The 20,363-nt window shown below is 44.8% G+C and overlaps 1 protein-coding gene across 4 annotated transcripts in view; it reads right to left on the bottom strand.

The window, feature by feature from the left end:
* DGCR2 (DiGeorge syndrome critical region gene 2) overlaps window positions 1–20,363 on the bottom strand; it is an 88,747-nt gene that overhangs the window by 33,817 nt on the left and 34,567 nt on the right. For all 4 annotated transcript variants that reach the window (XM_034642572.1, XM_034642573.1, XM_034642574.1 and 1 more), the window contains one exon: window positions 2,179–2,304. In XM_034642572.1, the coding sequence (XP_034498463.1) occupies window positions 2,179–2,304 (126 nt within the window). The remainder of the gene's footprint in view (window positions 1–2,178; window positions 2,305–20,363) is intronic.

Below are 20,363 nucleotides of genomic sequence, written 5' to 3'. Positions count from 1 at the left end.
CATTTCAGTAAAGTGGATTTTATTCTCAGATGAAATCTGGTTGACAAGATGGCAGAACTCCCCGTGCCTGCTCACTGCAAGCCTGGCGGGAGTGAGCACAAAGGCTCCCTGCCCACACTGCCTTCACTGCCCCAACACCTGGCTCTCTGGCCACTTCACCAGCAAGCCCACTGCTTCCCGAGCCCACTCCTTGGCCGTCCTTTTCTCCTCACATGGGTACGGGCCAGCATTCCCCTAAAACAGAAATTCAGGGGATGAGAGCTGGAAGTGCCGCTGGGATAAAGGGACCAGCCCCTGCCTCCCACAGACGAGAAAGCGAGGCCCAGGTGGTTCTGTAGCAGGGAAGAGCGGAGTAGCCAGTGGGAGCCTGTAACTCCCTGAGGCGGGCCAGCTCAGACGTCTCCTCACCAGGGGGACCCACCCCCCAGGCCAGGAAGACTCCTGCTGTACTGTACAGCCAGCCTTCCGTGAGATCTATGACCTGTTCCACTGGATCTATAACCTTCGAATGCTGGGGAACCCACCTCCTAAGCACACAGTAATGAATAATTTTTAACAAAGCCAGTTGCTAACAAAAGCCCACTTTTTAATGCATCTACACCCTGCGGAACTAGCAAAGCTTCTGAAAGATGGATGCTCATGTTTTTATTATTTAGAAGCTGTGTGTGTGTAACTTATTAACAAAGGTACAGAGATTACAAGAGAAGAAACAGGAGCTCTGGCCTGGAGCCAAGGAGGCCTGCCACAGCAGGGCTGCAATGCGGACAGGGGGACAGCGCCACCTGGCCACTGGGGAGGACCTGCTCACACACTGATGAGCACGCAGGAAGCCTCTTCACTGTGGACCGGGAGCCAGCCCTGAGATCATCCCTGCTTGGAAAGCGCTCAGGGTACGCTGCACATGCCTGCTGAGTGTATGGTGAGGGCCTGAGGGGCAGGGGGTTCACCAGGGGAGCCTTTACTACGGTTCCTAAGCCCCCCACACGTGATGTGTTCCACCCACCATGCCCTCTCCACGTGGCTTCCGCCTTGTCTCCAGGCAGAGGTGGACACACCAAGGTGTGCAGAGGCCAAGCCCCTCAGCGGGCAAGCAGCAGGGCAGGCTTCCACCCTGGGCTCCTCACCCACCACCTTGGAATGGGTCCAGAAGAAACCAGGGATGGCAGCCGGTGATGGCGAGCAATGGAAAGAGGGAACACTACTTTTTATTGGCTCATTTTTTTTAATCATTTGAAATTTGTGGAATTATTACCTCGGTAGAAGTATTACCTGTTCCAAAAAAACAGATAAGCAATGAAAAGGGCGAGTGTGAGTTGGGATGCCACAAGGCTGAGTTCCCACTGGCTGCATGACCTTGGGTGGGCTGACCTCTCAGAGCCTCGGTTTCTTCACTGGCCAAGCTTGCCCAGGGCCCCTTCAACCACGAGAATCCTTGCAGTTCACAGCTATTACGGATCCAGGCCGAGCACAGCAGCAGGCCATAGGGAATGGCTGACGCCAGCTCCCCAGCTCATTCAGTCCCGGTCAGACAACCCAGATGCTGCATGGGGTCTAAGCTCTGAGATGCCCCCGAGTGCTGAGGTCTGTGGGGGGCGGGGGTACTAACACAGCCAACGGGCTCCTAGGCCCTGCAGCAGACATGTCACATGTCAGTTCCTCCTGTCCTGGCATATTGTACCTACATATGTCATTACGCCTGTCTGTTTAGGATGGGCGGGGGGTTCAGTGTGGCTTTTCTGTCTTCAACCTTCTTTAATCTTGTAATGCTCCTTTAAAGTCTTCGTGTCATAGGGAGTTCATTAAATAACTAGTCTCTTCATAAACAGCTTAACAACAGAGGTAGAGCCTTCCCTCCCCGTCAGCTGGACCTAATCTCCGGGAGCCTATTTCTCCATCTACCAAAGGGCCCGTACAGTCCAACCCCAAAAAGCAGCTGACTTATGGAAACAAGCAGCCTGGTTCCAGAGCCTGGGTTCACATCATGGCTTCACCACTCAGGGGCTGGGGTGACCTTGGATGGGTCACCGTGCAGCTTCAGTCATCAGAGGAGGTAGACAGCCCCCGACAGCCCTGAAGGGCCATTTTAGGAGGCACACCCCCGTCCAGCTGAGTGGCCCTGACAGGGGCCACACAGGGCAACAAGGCGTAGGTCCTAGATAGGGCAGGTCTGCAACTTACTGCTAAAGCGCACTGGCTGCGCCACATTCACCGCGTGGAAGTGCTTGGGGTCGCTGCCTCGGGCCCGCCCCGGCCGCGGATCCACAGCCTCCTTCCCATGGTAAGGACGCGACTCCCCAGTCACCTCTGAAAGCAAGAAGAGAAACGGGCTGTCAGCTCTGCTCACGCAGCAGTGAGGCACGTGCCGCCAGGGGCTCTCCGTGGCCAGTGCCAAATTAAAGCACAGTCGGCCTACTCAGGGCTGGGAAAACCAGGTCGAGGGGAAAGCAGCACATATTCTACTCAGGTGTTCCTTACAGTCTAGGAAACCTTGCTGCTCAGGCCCAATGGGTCACACGTGCTCCTTACTGAAATTACTTTCCATTTTGTTATTACTATTACGAAATAAGGTCTCTCCTCCATTGCATTTTCTAACGGGTTGCTAGCACAGCACAGGGCTAGTCATTCCTGTGGAAAATCCCTCCGCAGCTCTGGTTCCCTGGCGGGGAGAAGTCTCTCCAGAGGCCAGGCGGCCCCTTGCACCGCAAATGCCTGGGAGCCTCCCATGAGCGTGAAGGGGGAACCACTGTGTGACACCCTCCTCTGCACTACTTGCACTGGGCCTGAGTTGCTGTCTGTGCACCTGCCTGCGGGTTCCTCTCACTGCCTCAAGGCCAGAGCCTTCCGACGTTCCTGCCTGGCTCCCGAGTGCCTGGCCCAGTCCCTGTTGTGCAGCCAGCATCAAGCACAGTTAGAAGTGTGAACAGGAAGCTGAAGATGAGGAAGACTTCTACTAAGCAATTCCTAGGCTGGTGGTTCCACAGTCTCTCTGTGGAGTTCTCCAAATCTGAGAGCACCACTCTTCTCCCTCTAGAAGGCGGGGGTGAGGCGGAGACGTGATGTAAGGTACCCGAGGCACAGAACAGGAGACCGCTGGAGGCAACGTCCCATCCGGGCCACCCTCCTCCCTCCACTGCCTGCATGGGGGGCATCTTGGTGCACGGTGAGGACACTTGGTGCAAGGTCAGGACAGACAGCGGTGACCTTGGTCTGCACGGCTGCACACAGAAAGAGGCCTGCTCTGCTTCCCCATGGCCATCTCCGGCAGGTCTGAGGCAGGGATGTGGGGCACGTGGGCAGGACATGGCAGGTGGGTTTGTGGGAGGCCTGGCTCCATGGTGCTCCACCTGACAGAAGCTTCACCAGCTATCTGATCCTGCTCGCATCGCAGAATCTGACAGTGTTTTTATTTCATAAATAATCTGTATTTTTCCTCATTGTAAAATAACAAATCATCCATGTGAAATAACCAAGAAACACGTTAAGTCTGAAAAGCCAAAACATAAACCACTACTATGCTAGAGTCTGCCGCCCTTCCAGTCTTTTTTTCTGTATGAATTCCTAAAAATATTGGGATTACATCACTCTATTTTATGATTTGCTTTGTAAGCTTGAATATAAACAGCTTTCCATACTCTTTTTTTTTTTTTAAGATTTTATTTATTTATTTGACAGAGAGAGACAGCAAGAGAGGGAACACAAGCAAGGGGAGTGTGAGAGGGAGAAGCAGGCTTTCGGCCAAGCAGGGAGCCCAATGCAGGGCTCGATCCCAGGATCCTGGGATCATGACCCGAGTCAAAGGCAGACGCTTAACAGGTGAGCCACCCAGGCGCCCCAGCTTTCCATATTCTTAAATGCACTTAAGAACATCACTTTTAATGGCTGCACAGAATTCTGTGAATGGATTTAGTTATCACAATCCCCTACAGTTCGGAGTTTAGGTCATTTGCATTTTGTCATTACCCTACAAAGGGCTGCACAGAACAACCTGTACAAAAGTCTCTGTGTGTGCTCCTCGTTTCCTGCTGAGACCCTGGGCAAGTCACAAGCCCTTGCAGCTCTGGTTCCTTCCCCATCATTCAGTACAATATTTCCAGGCCCCTACCCAGGCATGCAATAGGGCTCAGGGGCCATCCGATTACAAACCACTCTAAAATATAAAATGTGCTACCAATGTCTGAGAGAAGCTCAACTCAAGTCAAGACTTTAAAGGAGAAGCATGTTCAAGGCCTTTGGTGTGACCTCACCACCAACTCAATGCCCTCAGTGCAGCCACCTGTGTGCTGCAGCTGCTCTCTTTGGGGCAACATCAGTTCTCCGGGACCAGAGTGCCCCATCCACACATCCTGAGCACTGCCACTCCCAGCAGGAGGCTGGCAGCTCTGACACAGGGCAGTACGACAATGGGTCTCACCCACCCACTCCCAGGGAGGCAGGGAGAGGAGTTGGGGAGACCCACACTGGGCTTCTGAGGGATGGCAGACTACAGACAAGGAGGGCTTCCCAGCAGAGGGCACAGCTTGGGCAAAGGCCAAAGGCAGACACATTTGGGACAAGCTCGGGGACAAGTTTAGGTGTGGTGAGCACATGAATTCCCTGAATTTCATGTGTCCTTCTGTCTGCTCCGACAAGCAAGGCCTGTGATTCCATTTTGTGGCTTGGCCTCTGCCCCAGACCCAAGCACAGCAGCACCTGGTAGAGGACAGGCCAAACTGTTCACAGAGACAGATAAATCTGGGGCACAGGGCAGGGAGAGAGAGACAAGGTAACAGAGTGTGCTGCCGGGGCGGGATGCTGGCTGACTGTGGAGGGGGTGTGGGGCAATAGGCGGAACAGCTCAGGGAAATCACCAGAAAGCCAAGTGGTGATGGGGAAAGCCATTCTGCACTGAGCAGGCTTCTCAGGTGGCAATTCCGAGCCCTTCTCTTTCCCATTATTTCTCTTCACAGCCAAACGCCCACACCCATGCCCTCCTCGCTCATTTGTTCAGAGCCACCACGGGAACCCAATGGCACAGACCAGGGACTTCCGAGTGTCCTGGGGGCTAGGAGAAGCAGGAAATGGGTGCAAATGGGGAAGAGACGAGTTCATTAGAGGAGCACCCTTACAGACCCCTTAGGAGCACCTCTGACAACAGAGAATTTCCTTCTGCAACGCACAGACAGTGCTTCCCCTTAGGGCCAGCTGGTGGGTGTGAGCTGATATTGTGCAGCCAGCCCCAAGAACCGGTTTCAGGATGCAGACACCCCAAAGCAACTTTCCCTCTCCCTCCCTCTCCTGTTCAATCTCAGTGTGCCAGCCACTCTCCTGGGCATGGGGAATAGAGCAGTGAGCAAAACAGCAGACTGTCCTATCCTCCCTTAGTGAGAAGTCATGCCCTCGGCCTGCCTTCTCTTCCACCCAGCAACTGGCAGTGGGCACACTTACACCCTATGACTGGGAAGAGTCTGAGTGTGCACCCCAGCCCCCAGCCGGGCCTGCCGTCTTGGAAGGGGTGCTCCCTGCACCACAGGCTGCTGTCTGTGTTCTGCTCTCTTCAGGTGTCCTCGCCAAGACTTCAGAATAGCTCTGGCCACCAAAGACAGATGGAGTGCATGGAAGGAGACATGAAGCAAGGAGGAGCCAACATGGTTGACTTGGAACTTAAAAAACTGAGGTAAAGGGAAATGTCTTACAGATGGGAAAGCAGACTCAGAAGTGTTATGAGGCTTGCTTCACAGATAGGAGATGTGAGCCTTCCACTTCCTCCAGGTCCACTGGACCTGAGCCTCCTCCCACCTCACAGCATGGCCACCAGAGGCCTGTCTCCGCCCATCGTCCCAAGCTGCGTGCTGGGGGTGCGGGTGGTGTAGTGCTCAGGGCAGCAGCCTCTTGCTCCACTAGGGGCACCCAGCATGCCAGGTTTTCTGCTTTCCCACCACAGGCCTCACAGGGAGAGCTGGGGGGAGGGGTGGGGCGAGGCACAGGAGAGCCTTGAGTCCAACAAGGAAACTGAGTCAGGGCAGGCAGCAGCATGCTTGCTTCCCAACACTTTTTATTTGCAAGTAAAGGACAAAATGTGAGTGATTCTAATTCGTAAGTACTAGGTACTTATTAGTACTAGTACTAATAAGTACTAGGATTGTGTAACTTGTCCAAATATGGCATTAGGGTCCAGATGAGCTTGTAACCTCTCCAAATAAAGGGCAAGCCACTGCGGCTTCTTCAGCGCTCCAAGTGGTCAGAATGCGCGTCACTTTCCTTCTTCATACCACGACAGGCTTAGAATCGTGGTCAAAAATCAGATGTAGGTAACACTTGCTTACCGAAAGAGGATTTCTAACATCGGAGAGACTGAAAATGTAAAATTCTGAATGGTATTTCCATTACGCTGTACATACTTTACATTGATTCTTGTCCCTCCCAGCTAGGGCCAGGGTCATGGAGCTTATTAAGAATCTCACTGAGGCCAAAGTTTTACTAGTTCAGGTAAGCCCCAGACTGCCATCCTTGTCTCCATTCTATCAAGGTTTCGAGACCTATGCTTCTGAAATAACAAATGAGCACTTTTGGTTTCCCATTTTATACCCATGTGGACAATATACAACTCAACACAGAGAATAACTGCAAAAATACAGCCCTGTCAGTTCCAAGTTCAAAATCTGCTTCCCTCCTGTTACAGGGTCCACAAATGTCTCAGGCACAAGTTCACAGAGGAAATGACTTACCTTTCACTAAGGCCAGTGACAGAAGCTGAAGCCATCGGATAGTCCTATGACACACTCAAGATGTGGCCTTGGGTCTCAACTGCCAGGAGAGATATGGCAGAAGAAGCAGAATGACCTGGTAGGAATCCTCACCCAAGGTATGTATGTATTAATTCTTAATTCTTATGTATGTATATCACAAGATGAAATAGAAACCCGTCTCTCCTCTCCCAGCCCCCTGCTCCTAATCCCATTTCCTAAAAACATCTTTTTTACTCATTTCTTCTGATATGTTGTCCATATTTCTAAATAATACGTTTAGGCAGCTACTTCCAGTTTTATCAATTTTGAATGTTGTCCATTGACTTAACGTTAGGACAGGTACAGATTTAGCTCATATACACTCTTACCCACCTTTCCAACAGAGTAGAATCAATTTCATAATTAAAGTTAATAGAATAATGGAATAATGTACACTTAATGTACAAATGTTCCTCACTTGTAAGCCAGAAAGCATACTAGGTATCTCAACTCTTTACAACCTTCTTTTTTTCCTGCAGTTAATATGAGCATTAATTTTTAAATTTGCTTAGCCTATGGTATGTCTACTGCTATTCTTTCCAGTTGCTATAGCAAATAACAACAGCTAGCAATAAAAATGTTAAGTACTCGAAACAGCACATCAGAATCTCCAGGCTCCACTCCTCCCTGGGAAGCCCCTCCTCTACTCCCTACCTTCTGGCACCAGGCTAAATAGGCTGCTTTCTGGACTGGGGCATGGCTGTAATCCTGGGGTCCATTTGCTGTCCTCCTGTACTGGATCCTCTTTCCTGGACCCCAGGCTACCTTCTTTTCTGCTTTACCCCCTCCTTTTACAAGACACATCTTCTTAAGAAAGGGCAGGGCACTTTTCTGAATCTGTCCATATCTAGAAATGTCTTTACTCCATTCTCACGCATGATAGGTTCCTCTGGATGTAAAAATCCCAGGATAATAACATTTTTGAAGCTTCTAGTTAGAGATATCCAATTGAATGAACATATTCATTCACCTCTAGTCTCCCCTGAAACTCATTAAAACAATAGTAATGGAATTTTTAAAAAGGTACAAGGACAAACAGAACAGGAAAGAAGACGGCAAAGTTGTAAAAACTGGAAAACAGAAGTAATAATTAGCTTAAAGAAGGCAACCATACATTGTAATTTGCCTGGGGATGATCTCGGTTTATGCCTGTTGTCCCAGTATCCTATCCAGTTTATTAGCATTTGTCAGTCTCAAGACTGACTGTCTTATTTTAGAAGCAAACCACTCAGTTATTTGAGCCTAGAAAGCTAAATCCTAGGTCAACAGGTGGGCAAGTAGAAAAGTAAGGCACCTATATCATGTCAACTATACTTGCATTAATTTTTTTTAAAAAAAAAGAACAAAAAGGAATCTAGCAATATTTAGCAAAACTACATATACATGGATCCTTTGACTCAGCAATCCTGTATTTAGTAATTTACAGTGAAGATACATCTTCAACAACTTGAAGGGGGGAAACATGTATAAAGTTATTTATTGTGGGCATTATATTTAATAGCAAACTAATGAGAACAACCTGAAGGTTCATACATAGGAAGACTAGTTAAATAAAGTATGGTATGTTCCTAAGATGGAGTGCAATATAGTTGTAAAAAAGAATGAAAAAGATCTTTATGAATTAATAAAGTGACTTTATGGGTATTTTGTTAAATTAAAAAAGAGAAAAATGGGTGCCTCGATGGCTTAAGTCAATTAAGCATCCGACTCTTGATTTTGGATGAGTCCCGAATTGGGCTCCTTGCTCAGCAGGGAGCCTGCTTCTCCCTCTGCTTGTGGTGTGTCTCTCTCTCTCGCCGACAAATAAATAAATAAAATCCTTAGAACACAGCAAAACAAGAACAAATTCAAGAAAGATAAGCCAGAAACTAATCAAATTACTTACCTATAGGAGGTGAGTAGGAACAGGGCAAAGCAAAGGGAAAAAGAGAAGAAAGAGAACTTTTTTTTTTGTAGGCTCTATGCCCAATGTGGGGCTTGAACTCATGACCCCAACATCAAGAGTCGCATGCTTTACCAACTGAGCCAGCCAGGTGCCCCTGTTGAGAACTTTTAAATATACGTTTTTATATAGTTGTGACTTCTGAATCTTGTTTACATTTTACATATCCTAAAAAAAATCAAGTTACATAACCTTGTGAATATACTAAAAAATGTGAAACTGTATTTTAAAGGGGTGAACTTTATGGCACATGAATTACATCTCAACACAAAGACATTAAAAATAAATCAACAAGATGAGAAGGCAACGTCCTAAAACTGAATACAAACAGGATGAAATGTTAACAGAATCACCCCAAAGAAAAAAAGGAATGAATGCTAGTGACTCTGACTTGAGAACTGACTATACCCCATCAGTGGGAAACAGCCCAATAACATAACAAACTACAAAGAAATCCTGGAATTTACTTGGTAGGTGTGTTCCTCGTAGTTGTATAGGAGTAATACTTCCAAAACTACAAGTATTTTCCGACCATCCAAGTGGATATGTATATACAGGGTGTTGGGAACCACGGTTCTTACTATGGGAAAAAGAAGATAAAAATATGAGATGGGAGGAGGAGAGGAAGAACTCTGGTATAGATTAGAATCAGAGGTAGCAATAAATATGAGCTTATTATTTTTAAAAACGTTTCCTAGCTCTATCCACTGAAAGAAGTGCCTAGAAGCTATGATGTCCAAGTAACTATGAGCACAGCTACCACTCAGATCTTATGATCTTATGAGCACAGCTACCACTCATTCCTCACTGAAAGGAACAGGGCTCTTTAGAGAAATGGTTGATTCCGGGTCTGGGGCAGGAAAACTGTAAGATGAACCTGGAACATTTTGCAGTGCCAGGAAACAGGAAAGGTCTTTATAAAATAATATAATTTATTAAGTGAAGTGCATATGGTAGATTTACAAAATCACCATTTTTTAACCACCACTATTGTAACTAATTCAGACAAGAACCATCAATATAAGCTAAAACCACTGGGTATAAGGTTGTTGGAGAATACCCAGAATACCACTCCACAGATTACTCACTACTTATTCACAGGTTACTTTTCATTACAAAAGAGGGGAGAAACATTTACTGTAGTAAAATATGGCAGACATTACCTTAAACAAGTGATCAAACTTAACATCACCAATAATGGGACAAACAGACCTCATGAGACCCCAATGACCTGCTTAAAATAAAAAAGGTCTCACCTGAATCTACTCATGAGGAAACAGACAAGTTCATATTGAAGGACATTCTAAAAAACTGGGTTGGACTCTTCAAATAGGTCAATGCCATGTAAAATCAAAAATATTTTGTAAAGGATGGGGACACTTCTGAATTACAGAATAAAGCTGGATGGCAAGAAAATATAGTATGTAAACTTTGAACAAATCCTGAATTTAAAAATAAAAAACTGTAAAAGATATTTCTGGGGACAAATGAAAAACTTCAAAATGAACTGTATGTAAGGTAATAATAGTACTATAGTAAGTTTCTTGCACATGAAAAGTGTACTGTGGTTATGGGATTATTTTTCTTCTTAGAAGGCAGATGAAGTAGGGGTGCCTGGGTGGCTCAGTCAGAAGCATCTGCCTTCTGCTCGGGTCATGATTCCAGGGTCCTGGGATCAAGCCCCGCATTGGGCTGCCCACACAGCAAGGAGCCTGCTTCTTCCTCTCCCTCTGCCTGCTGCTCCCCCCACTTGTGTGCGTGCTATCTCTCTGTCAAATAAATAAAATGTTTTAAAAAAAGACAGATGAAGTATTTAGGGCTAAAATGCCATGGTATCACTAACACTCCCAAAGGGTTCAGAAAAAAACATGTAAAGAAAGCAACTCCAGCAAACTGCTATGGGTTGGTGAATGCAGGTAAAGGCAATATAAGCATTCACCGAACTACTCATGTACCTTCTCTACAGACCTGAAATTTCTCATATTAAAAGTCAGGGGGAGAGGGCAGTTGACAAACCCAGATCTCATCCCCTGTACTTGGTTTGCTCAGGCAACCCTGTCTCTCCTTCGCCCCAGCAGATGGGTGATTTATTGATGAGAGGGTCAAACAGGTATCTCTCGGTTGGGGGACACCAGGTCAACTGAAAGTCAGGGTTCTGTACTTAGCTGGGGAGGACAGAGTCCCAGCCCCTCTTCCTCCATTAAGCTCCCAGAACCCTAGCCTCTGGGCAGACGGGAACATTTCTCTATGGAAAAATCTGGCCAGTCCAAGAAAAAGGTCCCCAAGGGGAGGAGACCCCAGTGAAACAGTCCAGCCGGTTCAATGTCCAGGAAGCCCACAAACACAGAGCTTCCATTCCCCGCCCCCCCCCACCCCGCCACGCACAGCAGGCAGGCAAGGCCACCAACCTCTAAGGCGAGCCTGCAAATGAAAGACACCAAACTACAGAGAAAACAATACAGAAGGAACCCATATGGAACAGTTCAACAAAAACGTGCCATTAACATACTCAAAGTGAGAGACAATATTGTATCCATAAAACAAGAATGGGATGCTATTAAAAAGGAACATAATACAGATACCAGTAACTCCCCACCCAGAGAAAAATCTCCACTAGAAATGCAACATGATAGCAAAAACGAAAACCTGTTAAAAGATGTGGTGCAAATAGAAATTTCCTTAAAGTAAAATAAAAAGACAAAGAGGTGAACTGGAGACTGAAAAAATTGAAGATCAGTCCAAGAGCTCCAATTTCTAGTAGCAGTTCTAGAAGGAGACTAGATAAATGGAAGAGAAAAAAATCTAGTGTTTTCTTTCCCTAAACCAAGAGGCATGAGTTCCTAAGATGAAAAGATCTGCTGACTGGCCAGCACAATGTATCAAAAGATACTCAAAATTTCCAGAAAAACAAAAACAGGTTTCATTCAAAGAACCAGCATTATGGCATCGGCAATGTTGAAAGCTCATAAAAATGGAGTAAGATCTTCAAAATTGTAAGGCAAAGTTATTTTTAGCTAGTAATTCTAAATCCAGCTAAATCTATCATGTGTGAGGGTCAAATAAAGGCATTTTCAGACAAGCAAGCAAGGAACCAAAAACTTTTGTCTGTTCCTTTTCTGCAGAAGTTATTAAAGAAGACAGTACATTACTTAAATGAGGGAATAAACCAAAACAGGAAACCAAAAAACAAAGGCTCTAACATAACAGAGAGAGAGAGAGAGAGAGGCAGACAAGCGCGGACAGACACAAGACAGACCATGCTGATGGAAAACCCAAGAGGACAGGCAGGAAGGTGGGCAGCAGGCCCTGGCAGCGCTAAGCCAGACAGGGGGCTCTGGGAGAAGAGATTCTAAAATCACGCTGGCAGAATAAAGTGATAGATCTACAACTGAGAGGAGACCAGGAAAGAGATCCATCCTGCTAAGGAATCTTTTTCTTTCTCTTTTTTTCTTTTAATGTAAATCTACAGCCACTTTGGCAAACAATTTGACCATTTCTTAAAAAGTGAAACATAAATTTACAATAGGACTCAGAAATCCCAACCCTATGTATTTGTCCAAGATAAATAAAAGCATATGTCCCCTTGAAAACACACAATGTTCAGAGCAGCTTTACTCACAAAGCGGAAGTAACTCAAGTGCTTATCAAAGTGAAAGGGTAAGTGAAATGTGGCATTCCCCATAGAATGGAAAATTCGGCATGGAAAGGAACAAACTACTGACACAGGCAGCAAATGGATGAACCTCAAAGACATGACGCCAAGTGGAAGGAGCCAGACACCAAAGAAGGCATATGGTATGATTTTATAGGAAATGTCCAGAAAAGCAAGTCAATAAGACACAGGAAATAGATTAGTGGTTGCCTGGGACTGGGGGAGGGATCAAGGAGTGACTACAAATGGACATGGGGATCTTTGGGGGGCAACAGGAACGCTCTAAAGTTGCAGAACTCTATACACTTCACAAAATCAAGACTTGTGTGCTTTTAAAAGTGATGAATTTTATGGTACATAAATTGTATCTCAATAAAGTGTTAAAAACTGAAAGCCTAACATAAGACACATAAAACATTTTCTTTAAAGTACATATATATGGGGTGCCTGGGTGGCTCAGTTGTTAAGCATCTGCCTTCGGCCCAGGGCGTGATCCCAGAGTCCTGGGATCGAGCCCCACATTGGGCTCCCGGCTCCGCTGGGAGCCTGCTTCTTCCTCTCCCACTCCCCCTGCTTGTGTTCCCTCTCTCGCTGGCTGTCTCTCTCTCTGTCAAATAAATAAATAAAATCTTTAAAAAAAAAAGTACACATATAGGTTTTTTTTAAAGGTAAAACAAAAAGAAAACTACATGGATGGACCTTGAAAATATTATGCCCATTGAGAGAAGACAGACATGAAATACTGCACATTGTATGACTCCATTTCTATAAAATATGGAGACAAATCCACAGAGACAGAAAGTAGGTAAGTGGTTGCCAGGGACTAATGCTTGAGAGAAAATGGGAGTGTGCCTGCTGATGGGTACAGGGTTTTATTCTGGGGTGACAAAAATGTTCTACAGTTGGGGGGATGGTTCTGAAAATATTCTAACCACCACCAAAACCTGCATTTTAACAAGCAAATTCTATGGTATGTGAATTATATCTCAATAAAGTTATCAAAACAAAATGATGATGATGACAATGTTCAACTCTGGGGTAAAGACAAAATGTTTCACCAGCAAAAAGGAAATGGAATCACCCTCCGTGCCCAGCCAGGAGCAGCACTGACAGGGAGCAAGGACTCTGGAAGTGAGGAGCGGAAGGGGGAAGTGTCAGCCACCTTGTTCAGGGAAAATCAATAGTCCCTTTCCTTCTGCTCCTCCCCCTGCTTGTGCGGGCTCTCTTTCTCTCTCACTCTCAAATAAATAAAATCTTTTTTTTTTTAAGATTTTATTTATTTATTCGACAGAGATAGAGACAGCCAGAGAGAGAGGGAACACAAGCAGGGGGAGTGGGAGAGGAAGAAGCAGGCTCATAGTGGAGGAGCCTGATGTGGGGCTCGATCCCATAACGCTGGGATCACGCCCTGAGCCGAAGGCAGACGCTTTAACCGCTGTGCCACCCAGGCGCCCCTTCAAATAAATAAAATCTTAAAAAAAAAAAAAAAAAGAACTCTTACTAGGCCACCTGGGTGGCTCAGTTGGTAGAGCATGCAGCTCCTTTTTAAAATTTCTTTAGAGAGAGAACACAAGCAGGGACGGGGAGAGGAAGAGAGAATCTTAAGTAGGCTCCACACCCAGCATGGAGCCCAACACGGAGCCTGATCTCACAACTCCCAGAGATCATGACCTGAGCCAAAATCAAAGTTATATACTTAGCGAACTGAGCCACCCAGGCTCCCTGAGCATGTGGCTCTTGATCTCAGGGTTGTGAGTCTGAGCTCCACACTGGGTCTAGAGATTACTTATAAATAAAACCATGGGGCACCTGGTAGCTCAGTCAGTTGAGCATCTGTCTGCCTTCCGCTCAGGTCATGATCCCAGGGTCCTGGAATTGAGCCCCAAACTGGGCTCCCTGCTCAGTGGGGAGTCTGCTTCTCCCTCTCATTCCTGCCCCCCCTGCTCGTGCACACTCTTGCGCTCTCTCAAATAAATAAAATCTTTAAAGGGGGGGGCACCTGGGTGGCTCAGTCGGCTGGGCATCAGACTCTTGATTTCTGCTGGGGTGGTGATCTCAGGGTCATGAGATCAAGCCCCGCCTCAGGCTCTGCGCTCAGCACAGAGTCTGCTTGGGATTCTCTCTCCCTCTGCCTCTCCCCCTGCCCCTCCTTCTGCTCTCCCTCTCAAAAAAATCTTAAAAACAAAAACAAAAACTTTAAATAATCAGATATTGAATTTTCTGGACTAATTTTTCAATGGGTAAGAGCTCCTTTTTGCTCGATTGTTCCTTTTCACACCATTCTGTTCATGTGCAGAAAATAGACCATCTATGTATGTGTATGTATGTACATATTTTTCATTGTGACAAAACACATATAAAATTTTAACCATTCTTAAGGATATGGGTCATAGACCCTGCTTTCAATTCTTTTGAGTATATATGCAGAAGGGAATTACTGGATCCTATGGTAGTTTTATTTTTAATTTTTTGAGGAACCACAATATTGTTTTTCACAGTGACGCACCATTTCACGTTCCCAATTGTGCAAAAGTATTTCAACTTCTGCACGCCCCACCATCATCTCTACATCCCCACTGCATCCCCACTAGCACTTGTTTTGTTTTGATAGCAGCCATCCTAAGGGGTGTGAGGTGGTGTCTCATGGTAGTTTTGATTTGCACTTTCCTAAAGATTAGTGATGGTGAGTACATTTTCACATGCTTGTTGGCCATTTGTAGGTCTTCTCTGGAGAAATGCCAAGTCCTTTGTCCACTTTTCATTTTATTTTTTAAAAATATATTTATTTGTGTGTGAGAGAGAGAGCCTGTGTGCATGAGTACAAGCAGGCAGAGAGGCAGAGGCAGAGGGAGAAGCAGGCTCCCCACACTGAGCAAGGAGCCTGATGTGGGACTTGATCCCAGCACCCTGGGATCATGACCTGAGCTGAAGGCAGACACTTAACCTACTGAGCCACCCAGGTGTCTCTCCTTTGCCCATTTTTTAATCAGATTTTTTGTTGTTGTTGAGTTGTAGGAGTTTTTATAATATAGTCTGAATATTAGCCCTTTATCAGATATGATTTGCAAATATTTTCCCCCAATCTATTGGCTGCCTTTTCACTCTGTTGAATGTTTTAAGTTTTAAATTTTGATGTAGCTCAGTCTATCTATATTTTTCCTTTGTTGTCTGTGTTATGGGTGCCACATGTAAGAAATCATTGCCAAGCCCAATGTCATGATGCTTTTTTCCTATGTTTTCTTCTATGAGTTCTATAGTTTTAGCTCTTACACTTAGGCCTTTGACCCGTGTTGTACTAATTTTTGTACACTGCTAAGTGAAGGTTCTTTTGCATGTGGCTGTCCAGTTTTCCCAGCACCATTTATTGAAAATACTGTTCTTTTCCCCAACCACTGAACCATACCCTTGTGGGAAATAATTTGACCATATATATTTGGAGGTTTATTTCTGGGTTCTCTATTTTATCCCATTGCCTTATATATCTGTCTTTACACTAGAACCACACTGATCTGATTACTGTAGCTTTGTAGCAAGTTTTAAAATCAGAAGTGTGAGATTTCCAACTTTGTTCTTCTCCAAGAACGTTTTGGCTATATGAATTTTAGGACGGAGTTTCCTATTTAGGCAAAAATGGTTTTTGGCATTTTGATAGGGATTGTACTAAATCTGTGGATTGCTTAGAGAGTACTGACATCTTCCTAAATCTTCCAGTCTGTGAACATGGGATGTCTATTTATTTGTATCTTCTTTAACTTCTTTCAGCAGTGTTTCGTAGTTTTCAGTGTACCAGTCTTTCAACCTCCTTGATTAAAATTAAGTGTGTTATTCTTTTTGATGCTATTGAATATGGAGCTGCCTCCTTCATTTTTTTCCTGTTTGTTCATTGTTAGCGTAAAGAAACATAACTGAATTTTTGTGTTGATTTTGTATCCTTAAACTTTGCTGAATTATTTTATTAGTTCCAACAGGTGTGTGTGTGTGTGTGTGTGTGTGTGTGTGATCCTTAGGGTTTTCTACAGATAAAATCATGCCACCCATGAACAGGGATACTTTTACTTCTTCCTTCCCAATTCTGATGCCTTTATTTTCTGGTCTAATTGCTCAGGCTAGAATTAATTTCCAACACCATGTTGAACAGAAGCGGTGAAATCCTTGTCCTGTTTCTCATCTTAGAGGAAAAGCTTTCAGTCTTTACTACTGAGTAGGATGACCGCTGTGGGTGTGCCCTATATAGCTTTTATTATTTCTAGTAGTCTCCTTCTATTCCTAGCTTGTTGAGTATTTTTATCATAAAAGAATGGTTAATTTTGCAAAATGCTTTTTCTGCATTGAGATGAACACGTGGTTTCCTCCCCTACATTCTGTTAGTGTGGTGTATTACATTGATGGAGTTTAGTTTGCTGAACCATCCTTGCATTCCAAGAGTAAATCCATTCGGTTATAGTATATAATCCTCTCAATATGCTGTTAGATTTTGTTTCCTAGTACTCTGCTCAGAATTTTTGCATCATTGTTTATGGGATATTGGTCTGTAATTTTCTTCTGGAAGCTCGTTTCTGGGAATTTTCTGTTTCACCTAGGTCATCCAATTTGTTGGCATACAATTCTTCAGAGTGCTCTCATAATCCTCTTTATTTCTGTAAAATTGGTAATAATGTCAATTCCATTTCTTCTTTTAGTTATCTGGGTGTTTTCTCTCTAGTCACTTTAGCTAAAGGTTTGTCAATTTTGATCTTTGGTTTCACTGCTTTTTCCCTACTGTTTTTCTATTCCCTATTTATCTCTGTTCTAATCTTAATTTTCTTCCTTCTGCTAGTTTTGGGTTTAGTTCATTCTTCATTTCCTAGTTCCTTAAAGTTTGAAGTTAGGTTGTTGACTTGGGATCTCTCTTTTTTTAATATAACATGTACAGCTGTAATTTCCCTCTTAGCACTGTTTTCACTGCATCCCATTGGTTTTGGTATGTTGTGTTTTCATTATTTTCTAGTTTCTGTTGTGATTTCTTCTTGACACTATTTAAGAGCGTGTTATTGAATTTCCACGTATTTGTGAATTTTCCCATTTTCCTTGTACTGTTGATTTCTAGTTTCATTCCATTGTAATTGGAAAGCATACTTTGTATAATTTCAATCTTCTAAATGTATTGACTTCTTTTGTGGTCTAACATATGGTCTATCCTGGAGAATATTATATGTGCATGGGAGGAAAAAAATGTGTCTTCTGCTATTATCGATAGTTACTGTGACCTTCTAAGTCCCCAAAGCTCTGTTCACCTTTCTTTGTTCACTTGTCCCAAAGATTCAATAATTTCAAATGTCCTGTAAGTTCCCTTAGTCTTTCTTCTGACCAGTGGAGGCTTCTATTCAACCCGTCCAATGGATTTTTCAATTCAGTTACAGTGTTTGCCTTTAAAATTTTTCTCTTTGTTGGTATTCTCATTTTGTTCATATATTGTTATCCTGATTTCCTTTAGTTCTGTTTTCCTTTAGCTCTTTGAGCACATTTAAGACACTTTTAAAACATTTGTCTAGTGTCCAACGTCTGTGTCTGCATGGATAGCTTCTGCCACTTAATCTTATTCCTTTAAATGGGCCATGTTTTCATCTTCCTTTGTATGCCTTGTGATTTTGTTGTTGAAAATCAGCCATCTGAATATACAGCCACCTTTCCCAGTCTTTGCGGACTGGCTCTGTTAAAGACCTTCGCTAATTAGCACAGTTTGTTCTGAACCTTGGGACCACTGTGGGGTGAAGGCTTAAAGTCTTCTTAAGTCTTTTCTGCACATAGATCTTGCCTGCGCCTGTGTGTGAACTTTTTTTATTCCTAAGTACACGTGGCTGTTTTTAAATGTCTTAATTTCACAGAAAGTGTCACCCAGTTTTTCAATATTCTTAAATATTCTGTTGTATCCCTCCACCCCTAATCCCTTGTCCCAGACATCTGCAGCTCTGCAGTCCCCCTGCGGCTTTCAGGAGCACCGTATGCCACCTTCCACAGCTTTTCACAGCCTGAGAACTGATCTTCCAGTCAGAGAAAACAGAGATCAGTCCCTCAGACAGTCCCCCAGACAAGTTAGAATGTTGCAAGTAAGGTCTGCCCTGCTCCATCCTAGTAGAAGCAGGGATTTTCAAACTGGGCTGTTGCTTCCTTCAGACCTCCTGTGCCAGGTGGGGAGTGAGTGGGGCAGAAGGGAGTAAAAATGTCACAAAATTTCCTACCGTTTCAATGTGGCTTTTTCTTGACTGGGCGTTCCTGTAGACCTGTGACTGTTTTCTGGAGCTTCTGTAAAGTTATTTTAACTGTTCTCTAGTTTCTTTTCTCGTGTGTGTGTGTGTGTGTGTGTGTGTGTGTGTGTGTGTGCATGTGTGGAGTTTCCTAGATGCCAGTTTGAAACATGTCAAAATATATTTTCAAAGTTTGCTTTTTCTCCCTGAATTTATAAAATAACAGTCACTTCTAATATATATTGAGAGGTTAATATGTGCCATGTTCTGCTCTAAGCACTTTATAGGTATCACATTATTTAAAAGCCTCAAAAGAACCCTAAGAGGCAGGCACTGGTACTTTGCCCATCTCACAAATGAGGACAATGAAGTTCAAAAACCATCTTGTCCATAGGACCACAGCCAGTACGTGGTAGAGACAAGGTTCCAGCCCCAGCAGCTTGGTTCTGAACCCTTGCATTTGACCACCATTTTACACACAGCAGAATTAGCCACCTCAGGTACCTTTGTTCTGACTCTTCTGGTCTAGAATGCTTTGTTCAGAGTCCAGTGAGCATCCAGATGTTTTCTTTTAGAGTCTAGAAAGCACGAGCTATCTTCCAGGTTTAAGAGGAAGGTGGTTCAGGGGCGCCTGGGTGGCTCGGTCGTTAAGCGTCTGCCTTCGGCTCAGGGCGTGATCCCGACGTTCTGGGACTGAGCCCCACATCAGGCTCCTCTGCTGAGAGCCTGCTTCTTCCTCTCCCACTCCCCCTGCTTGTGTTCCCTCTTTCACTGGCTGTCTCTCTGTCAAATAAATAAATAAAATCTTAAAAAAAAAAAAAGAGGAAGGTGGTTCAGCTTATCAGGGGCTCTGTGAGCACTAGTGGTGTTCAGGTGAGACTCAAGGTGGGGGAGCACAGTGGGAGAGTCAGCCTTTTAGCTGGGAATCCTCCATTACATCGATACCTCTTCCAGGACAGACTCCTCCAATCCCGTGCCTGAGGAAACAGCCCTGGCTGCTGGCATTTGGGGAGCAGGGCAGAAGATACGGCTGTCACCTGTCCCCATAGAGAAATTCTCTTAATTCCTCTGGTTTTTTTCTTTTAAGATTTTATTTATTTATTTGACAGAGAGAAAGGCAGCAAGAGAGGGAACACAAGCAGGGGGAGTGGCAGAGGGAGAAGCAGACTGCCCACCGCTGAGCAGGGAGCCCGATGAGGGGCTCGATCCCAGGACTCTGGGATCATGAACTGAGCCAAAGGCAGACGCTTAATGACTGAGCCATCCAGGCGCCCCTTAATTCCTCTGTTTTCAACCTCCACGGCTCCCCTCTGCTGGCCTGGTGTCTCTTATTTTGCCGACTTTAAGTCCAAGTGCTATCCAACAGAAATATAATGCAAGCCACATTTCAACAAGAAATTAAATTAATTTTAATGATTTAATTTAACCCAATATATTAAAAATACTCTCATTTCAACACATCAACAATGTAAAAAAGTATTAATGGGGTGTTTTACTTTTTCGTTGTACCAAGTCTGACAACTGATGTGGACTTTACACTTGTAGTCCACCCTTGTTCGAAATGGCCACATTTCAAGTGCTCAATAGCCACATGTGACTTATAGCTACTATACAGGGCAGTGTTGGTCTACAAAATAAACTTCCTGTCTGCCACTGGGAGAGTCATCTAGCTCTGCACAGCAAGGAAGGGAGACAGGTGGTGAAAGAGAATCCCACCAACCCCCAATGCAGTCCCATGCCAGGTGCCCACCAGCCTCAGTATTTAGAGCACCAAGCCTTTC

This window comes from Ailuropoda melanoleuca, chromosome 14 (genome assembly GCF_002007445.2).
Source record: "Ailuropoda melanoleuca isolate Jingjing chromosome 14, ASM200744v2, whole genome shotgun sequence".
Taxonomy (NCBI): Eukaryota; Metazoa; Chordata; class Mammalia; order Carnivora; family Ursidae; genus Ailuropoda; species Ailuropoda melanoleuca.
The sequence above is the reverse complement of the archived record's forward strand: the minus strand, read 5'-3'. Positions and strand labels throughout refer to the sequence as shown.